General features: G+C 41.3%; 1 protein-coding gene across 1 annotated transcript; it reads right to left on the reverse strand.

Moving 5' to 3' along the window:
* Positions 1-1610: 1610 nt before the first annotated feature.
* GGCT (gamma-glutamylcyclotransferase) lies at positions 1611-7807 on the reverse strand (the record flags this gene model as incomplete). The annotated part of the gene is made up of 4 exons (XM_010072639.1): positions 1611-1906; positions 3864-3999; positions 6509-6654; positions 7790-7807. Coding segments are annotated over 4 exons (450 nt in total), but the record flags the coding sequence as incomplete, so codon positions are not given.
* Positions 7808-8425: the final 618 nt, after the last annotated feature.

Consider the following 8425-nt stretch of genomic DNA (forward strand, 5'->3'; position numbering starts at 1 on the left):
CCTGCGGGAGAAGGCTGCTCCCCACGCAGGTATGGCCGAAGGCCTGTTCTCCTTCACCAACACCACCTTCCCCACCCCACACCGGTATGGAGGAGGGCCTCCTGCCCCAAGAGAGGTGCCGGGGGTCCCTCAAGAGCTCCCATCACTTTCCTCAGCAGGAGGAATGGCGTACCTTCTGTCAGTGCGCCCAGGGAGGCTCTCAGGATATTATTTTCTATTTTCCTCTTGCAAGAGGAAAATACCCATTCAAAGGTTCAGAAGCCCCAAGGAGAATGGTACGGGTAAAGCAAAAGAAGGGGTGGTGATGTCGAGGAGCGTGTTCATGCATAGTTTTGCCCTCCCTACTGAAATTACATCCATTAAAAGATGCCAATAACCAACAATGGAAGTTTCAGTTACATTTCCATGTACATGAGCAACATTGATATTCTTGGACCATGCATTGAACAGACAGGAGAGGTTTGGTAACTGGAATTTTATTTTCTCAGGTTCAGACTAGACAGTGCTGATACAGAAAGTACTGTGTTTTACTGCCGACACTGTGCCCAACTCTGGAAGCGGGCATATGACATCAGGACAGCACCTATACATCCCTGGCAAGAGTTTACAGAAAAATTTTACATGGAGAACCCATGGTAAGTCTGTTACGTTGTCATTTGTGTATCTAAACAGTCACGCACTGATACTGATTATATCTTACACCCCTCTGTACATCACGAGGAAAAAAAACCAAAACACTGTACAGAAGATAAGCCAAAGTTCAGTTGTTTGACATCTTCCAGGTAGTCAATTTTTTCCTTGTCTCCCACAGACTAACTATAGGGGTTGCCAAGTACCATGAAGATAAGTATGCTAAACCCTACAAAACTTCGAATTTTTGGGATATTGTCAGAGCTGGGGGGGGGGAAGAGGCCAAGTCTGTTCATCTGGGATTTAACAGACAAACAAAACCATGAAACAGATGCGCTACAACTGACAGGAGACTTCCTGACTTCACTGGACATGAGACCAAGGCCTAGATAAGCAACAAGCCAGTCAAAAAGGTAATTTAAAAAACCTTGGAATTATCTAACTAAAATAGCTTGGTTATACCTAACCAGTTCAGACTAGACATGGAAAGGAGAAGGCCATTATGCTTTGAATGAGATCCTTTGATGAATGTTGTCTTCAGGTCTGGTTGCCTTTTGGACTAACAAAAACATGGAGATGGTTAAAAAAAACCCAACAAAGCACTTTTCTTTCTTTGTTAACTATCTAAATAGAAACAGGAACTCCACAGCTTCAGGTAGGTTGGGCTTTAAACCATTAAGAGAAGCAGCAGAGGTCTTGGTTTAGAATTTTGAGTCTACTTTGCATCTAACAAATCTTTGAAATTCTTGATAATTGTGTATACAACATTTAAGAACAAAGGGCCTTATTTCTCAGAAGGCAACAGATGCCAATACTCATCAAGATGGCCTTTTTTGTTTAAAAAGGTCAGTAAACAGGACACGAAGCACAAATTTGTGTGCAGCACTGCATGACAATTACAGAAAGATAATATCTAAATCTGCAAAACCTTCAGCATGTACATAAGCTATACATAAAAAGCAAAGAAGTTACCAATGTCAGTGTGTCTTCAGACTGCAAATTATGTCTAATGGCTTACTGTAGATGCACAGCAGACTCATCCTTTCTTGATAAATAAACTGCTGATCAGCACAGTGATGAAAGGTATCTAAATCAAGGTGAAAGGCCAAGCAAGCGCAGAGGTATTCTATGCAGAATTTATTTTCTTTGCTTTAATAGCAGCTTCAATCTCTTCCATGATTGGCACTGGCCCTGCATAGTTATTAGTTTCAATAGCTTCTAATTTCTTCTGATAGTCAGTTGGCAAGCCGTTCTGTTTTGCACCCATGCAGATAACCTATAATCAAAAAAGGGGGCGAAAAAAAAAATTCTTCAAGAATAGTGTTAGGAAGGACAGACCCCTCAACATTTACTTGTATGGGAAGAACCACTTAAGGTAACAAGACAATTAATCCAAAGTAATGCCATTTGTACCTGAAGATAGTCTAAGGCTTCTGGAAGACCACTGAAGACCTTACCCGTGTCAACAAAATTACTCTGAAAAAGCTTGTAACTACCAAGGCATACCCCTAAGATTCTGAAATGTTACTAACGTTCACAAGACCATACAATTACGCTGTTATTCAGTAATTCCATTCTTTCTTCCAGTGAGGAAGAAACTGCCTTTAGCCAGTGTTAGTATCACATCTGAGTGAGAAGCAGCATATATTATTGAACTTATTTTAAAACTAAGCTGTTCAAATCCAAAGCACTACAGTGAGAACCTAGACAGGTTAAAGGAGAAAGAGATACTTAGCTTAGTGAAAAAGCAGATTCCTTAGAGTTTGTTACTGCAACTTTCCTTCTACAGACAAAATAAACTTAGGTATTGGTGCACGAGAAAAGAAGTGCTAGTGAGAGGAAAACAGGATGCTGTAGGAGCCAAGGCTTGAAAGAGACACCAGCCAGTTCCCATATAGAAATGAACAGATAAATATGCAGATTTTAAAAGCTGGCACTATTGTAAACGTTCTTTCATGTATTCAACAGACAGGAAATTCAAGAATAAGGTGTCTAGAAAGGATGAGCTTTGCCACAAAAAGTACACAACAGTAGATGGGTGTAGATCACTGTGTGCTGATGCAATCACCTGTACTAAAATTCTTGCTTTCCTGCCTGGTTACCATAAACAAATAAAAGCTGGGGGTAAGGGGAAGAAGAGAACTAACAACTGACCCTGACAGCAGAAAGAGGGAATGTTTAGCTAGATAAAGTTGCCAATATTGGAGGTCTGTTCTCAAGGCATACTAGTGAGAGCTGACACACAGCAGCAGACTACATATTAACTCCCTGAAAAGCCCTAAAGATCTGTTTTGACAGGAAGCGGGTTGGGAGGGAGGTTTGTGAAGCAGTAGAGCCTGCTTTCTAAGCAAGCTTTCTCTTCAGAAGTCCTGCAGCAGCTGACCTTAGGTATACTCCTGGAAGCTGATGCATAGCAGTTCCTCATTTAAAAGAAGGTGGCACACTTGGGATTTAACAAGCTCAAGCCCCGTTTCTTTGCTTTCTGTAGAAAAGGTCAACATGTTACAGTGAGGTCTACCTGCAATTGCTAATAGCTGCACAATTCCAGACACGCAGTCATGCCACCCGAGGCTAGGCCCACATCAGATCTCACAATCTAAGTAGGTCAGGCCTGCTGCGTGACTGGATCACGTGTCTCTATAGAGTCAGTGTGCTGCCGAACAGTGTTGAAGCACTTCTGCCTCACCAGCCATCAAGTGGGAACCCTGCAGTGCTCTGCAATCGTGCTGAAAGTCCTGTGATACACTGATGATGCATCTGGTAAAAGGAGGCAAGTGGACTCCAGTATTAAATGATAGCAAAATACTTTATCAGATAATAGGGGTAATCCATGTTCTCGAAACTACAAGCCAGGTGCTGTATTCTCCTTACAGAAGGTTCCTTCTGTCCTTTTAGTGGAGTACATTAATTTTTCAGAGAATTGCTGCACATATGTAAACAACATCCTTCAGAAATCTGTGTCAGTCGTAACTAATTCACAAGTTAAACAGAGGCTTCATGTAAGGCATAAAGAAGCCAAAAAATAAAACTGATTTAGTAGGCCTTTAAGAGCTAGCAATCTTCTGCAAGCACCATTACACTATTACATTGCACAAGGATTAAGTTATACCTTTACATTAGAGTTACTCATGCCTTCCATCCACTGTAAATAAAGTACTTGTTAGATAGGACAGAAGTACTGCTTTATATATTTCTGCTCATTCTCTCTAAAATTACAGTAATGCAACACCTACCTTTTTATACTGAGGAGAAGGGGGACCACAGACATAGTCCTTCATCTGGTAGCTTCGACAGGTCAGTACATCTCCTGCTTGAGTGCGGACATTAACTTCTACTGGGACATAAATGCCACCTTCAACTCCCTCTTGCCTGTAAAGGACATATATTCCTTTCATGCCAAATAACTGATGCAACTTTCAAACAAACTGTGCAATTAAACACATGCATTTCTTATAACAGAATTCAAGGCAGGACACTGGTCTGTGCTGTTAACAAAGAAAAACATATTTCAGTGCTTTTTGTGCAAACTTGTTTCATATACAAAAATAAGTTTCTAAAGAAGCAGCAGCATTCATTTTTATCATTTCAGATCTGTAAGAAAGATGAGTGCAAACTTGTTTCATATGCAAAAATAAGTTTCTAAAGAATCAGCAGCATTCACTTTTATCATTTCAGATCTGTAAGAAAGATGACTAGTGGTTAACTTGCAAAGTTAGAGAGAAATTGAACTTATCAAATCACTCCTTGTGAATTAATTATTGTCCAAGTCTGGTAATCTTCAAGAGAAACACAACCAAGATTATCAGAATTAATTATTCTTCATTACCTTCCACTCAGATAATGAAACAATTGCAAAGTTTTATCTTGCCCATTGTGTTACATTTGCATAAGGGGAAACTCGCACAACTCTTGCGATGCACATTCCAACGAATAATCTTAAGTCATCTTTTAATTTGTGCAAGATGTATACAGCAACAATGACCTAGATCAGGGCAAAACCTATTTTGTTATTTTTTTATTAGTAAAATCATGCTGTCTTAGAAAAACCAAACCAAACTCAAAACCAAGGCTACTTGTTGTCTTTAACCATTAGCATTTAGCCACCAATAAAAGTCTGAGGAAATAGTAAGAAGTAAACAAGAAGCTTAAGCAATACAAGACAGACCTTATAGCACAATTAACTTTAGATGTGCTTTATCTGTGAGTGATCACATGGGTTTTAGTGCTGCTCATCAAAATATCATTTTGACAACTTATCTTTCTTTCAAAGACTTACTACCATTTCAAGTTATTTAACGTACATGTTATGCGAGTAACTAGGTTAAGTCCAAGCAGAGACTGGAAGCTAACTGCAGATTCAAGGCCAACAGACTGCAAAATAAGTCACATAGGTGCGTGAGAGTGTGCTAGAGATCTGGAATTTTGCAGTATGTAAACAGTGCTTCTAGAAGTCAAAATACAAAATACCATCCCCATGGGGGGGCAACACAGTGCTACTATCAAAGCAGATTCTATCAGACAGGATCTTTACACTTGTGAAGTTTATGCTTTAGGAAAATCAGGAGAGTTCAGTAAAAGTCAGCAGAAAGGGGGCCAGGAGGTAAGTGCTAGTGTAAGCAACAGAAGGGGAACTCAGGAGATCGTGAAGCAGGGACATGTCACGCTCTCCCCAGCCAGAAGCATACCAAATAGATGCCCTCCTGCTTGAGACTAACACTCCCAACCAAGCTATGAGACTGCTGAGAGTGCTCGTTCCCATGATGCGCTAACAGAACTTAGGCAAGTGTTTCTGTTTTTTTCAGGTTCACCGAAATGAAAATGAAAAGCAATCTAGAATTTCCAAGTTTCATGGCCAAAGTTATACGGCCATGTCTACACAGCACAGTGCAGCCATACCCAAAATTGGAACAGTACCATAGGCAGAACTGTACTAACATAATGCTTTCAATCAGTTTAATATGCCCTGCTTCCTTAGCCTAACTAGCCCAAATTTCTACTGGAATTGATTGACAGTGTGAACTGCTCTGAAAAAATGATCCTTGGGTACCAGAAGCACTATGCTGTGCAGGTGCATCCCAAAAGCTGCAATAAGCATGTCACCAGCCAAAGTTTTGGAGATTAAGTTCCAAGTCTTGTTTTCAACCCTGCAAGAAGTTATGCTACTCCTTGATTTGTTTACCCAGGTGGTCCCCCAGACTTCAGCCTCAGAATGACTTGCTCAGGCTGCCTTAAACTTTTCTTAAATATCAGGCACAGGCAGAACATTCTCCACCATGAATTGTAATGGTGCGGGCAGCCTCTCCCATTCAAAGGGAAAACCAATACCACCGCAGCTCCCTGCTTGGATCTACCTCAAGTTCACAGAAGTTTGAATCCTTAGAAGAGAATGCATGCAAAATAACCTCCTCAGAAGGTCCCCTTGTCTGTGTTAAAGATCTCCTTATCTTCTGCAGTCTTGTCCTCACCCCTTCCTTTTCCACTACAATTGGAGTCTACAGATGTATAGAGACAGAAATCCATGTTAGTCCCAAAGGAAAAGTGCCACAGGACAAATAGTTTAGAGTTATTTAAGGGACAGGACATTGTGAGGACAGGGGTAAAAAAAAAAAAAAAAAGAGCCTGACCAATGTATCAGCTCCAAATCAAGGTCCACAGCTTATTAAAATAACCTGAAGTAGATTTAGCTTGAAAACAAAGCCATTTTAATCACAAATGTGTTAGAATACATGTACTGCAAAGTGAAATTCACATATTCAAATCCAAAGCACCTTCTTGATTCCAACACCAGAGCTTCCACACAGCTCTTTACCAAAAATTAACTACTACTTTTCAATTGCTCTCTAAAGTAGTAGAAGGCAGCAAAAGTTAAGTCACCTACTTATCCAGTGTACTTAAACTGCTAGCGTTCATTTTCCATACTATTCCCCATACTTCGTCTCCAGGGCTCTGAACAATGGTAGCAGTACCTCCATGCCAGACAGAACTTGTCCTGCCTTGATGATGGCCAAACTCGAGTTTAAAATCCTGCAAATGAAACCAATACAGAGAATCAATTTCCACTTAGTATAAGGGCTATTGTCCACTCTTGACATGAAAGGGGCAGCTAAAGGAGAGTCTACAGGTAGTCAGTTGGAGCCAGAGAAGGAAGAACGGACAGGCAGGATCTGATCCAGCTCCCATCTTATGAGGGGCTGAAGTCTGCCTTTTCCACCTGCCCATAAGAAACGGCAGTCCCGGGACAAAATGAAGAGCAGTCTGGGAGAGAGCACTACTGATAGAAGTCTTGGTCTGTGGAGAGCTGGATCAACATCCAAACCTCTTAGTAGTCTGGCCTAAACATTAGCTAACAATTTCTATCAGTGAGAAGAAAGTGTAGGTAGCCCTTTTTCAAGACTAGCACACATACCCAATTCTGCAGTAAACACAACAGTGCTGAAGAAATGTCAACTGGACTTTTGTCCAAGTTGGCAGTGACAGGACTGCTGATGTGCTTGCCATTGGACAATCTGAAGGGCCCTCGGCTGAGGCGTACTATGAAGGAGGGAACTGACTTACTGCCGCCTTCTTGTTCCTCAAAAGTCATGCCTACCTCATTCCAATTCCTTTGCAGCTTTTGGTGCTGTTATAGGACTTAAATGCTCCCATGAAGGGTTCAGGAAAATAGTAAGGGTAAACAAGCCTACCAAGATGGTGAGCTTTGGGTCTTGTCCTCACGCACTAACAGAACTGCCCAATTATAAAATGCCCTCCGGTGTATTTGCCAGTGTTCTGTGCCCTCTCTCTCATCACTCAACTGCAACATTCTTGAGTATTTTTAAGCCAAGGCATATTCCTCCTTGAGTGAGCTTATTCGAGTTTTTGCAAGTTGAAACATTCTTTTAGAAATCAAGTATCTCTTTTTCTTACAAGTAATATATTACTATGTGTGTTATTCTCATAACACATTCTTGCATTTTTCCAGTGTAATTTCCCATCTGACTCCATACACTCAGTTTCCTCTCCTACTTGTTATGACAATTTGTGGACCCTTCCCTAGCAGTAGAGAAGGGTGTCCTGGTTTAGAAATGCCACCAGAGAGTCCTTTGTTAAACACCTGGTGGTCTGAGGCAGGGACAGGGAGGGTTTCACTCACCATTTAGGGTCATGGGCAAGAAACTGCCACGACTTGGGAAACACAAAAAAACCAATTTAATTTATTAACTATTTACAACAAGAAGCTGGATGATGTTTCACACAGAAACAGCGTGGTTAGCTCCAGTTCTGGAAGCAAGAAACCCTATGTTACGGCATGCTGGCAACTGCAGCAGGCACTGCAGGGAAGAGGGAACAAACACACTAGGTACTTTCTTGGGTCAAGAGCTTGGTCTTTGGCCCTTCTTCTAAGTACCAGTGTAATACCCTTTCTGTGCTTGTGACACATCCCATTTCTTACAGCTTTTGTCTAAAGATTAACAAAGCTTCAAAAAACAAGAACAGAGGGAAGTGAATTTAATATTGTAGTTTAGTATCCAAAGTACTGAGCTTACTTTTTTAAGCCAGCGTGGTATTACCACAGAGCAATTAACAGAAGTCAGCTCCTGCCTTTGTGCTCTGCCCGGTGATTTTCCACCTTGAAGCAAGGGAGTGAAGCCACTCGGGGTTAGCAGGGAGCACAGCCATGGGTCAAAGGCTGGCTAGAAAAGCTATCAGCTGACTGCCAGCTCTTGAACAGCTAACCTGCGGCGTGGCCAGAGACACTTACCACGTAACCTGAAAATCTACCTGAAATCCATAGGAAAGCTGAAGCATAGGGCTT

This window comes from Pterocles gutturalis, unplaced genomic scaffold (assembly GCF_000699245.1).
Source record: "Pterocles gutturalis isolate BGI_N339 unplaced genomic scaffold, ASM69924v1 scaffold21081, whole genome shotgun sequence".
Classification (NCBI taxonomy): domain Eukaryota; kingdom Metazoa; phylum Chordata; class Aves; order Pterocliformes; family Pteroclidae; genus Pterocles; species Pterocles gutturalis.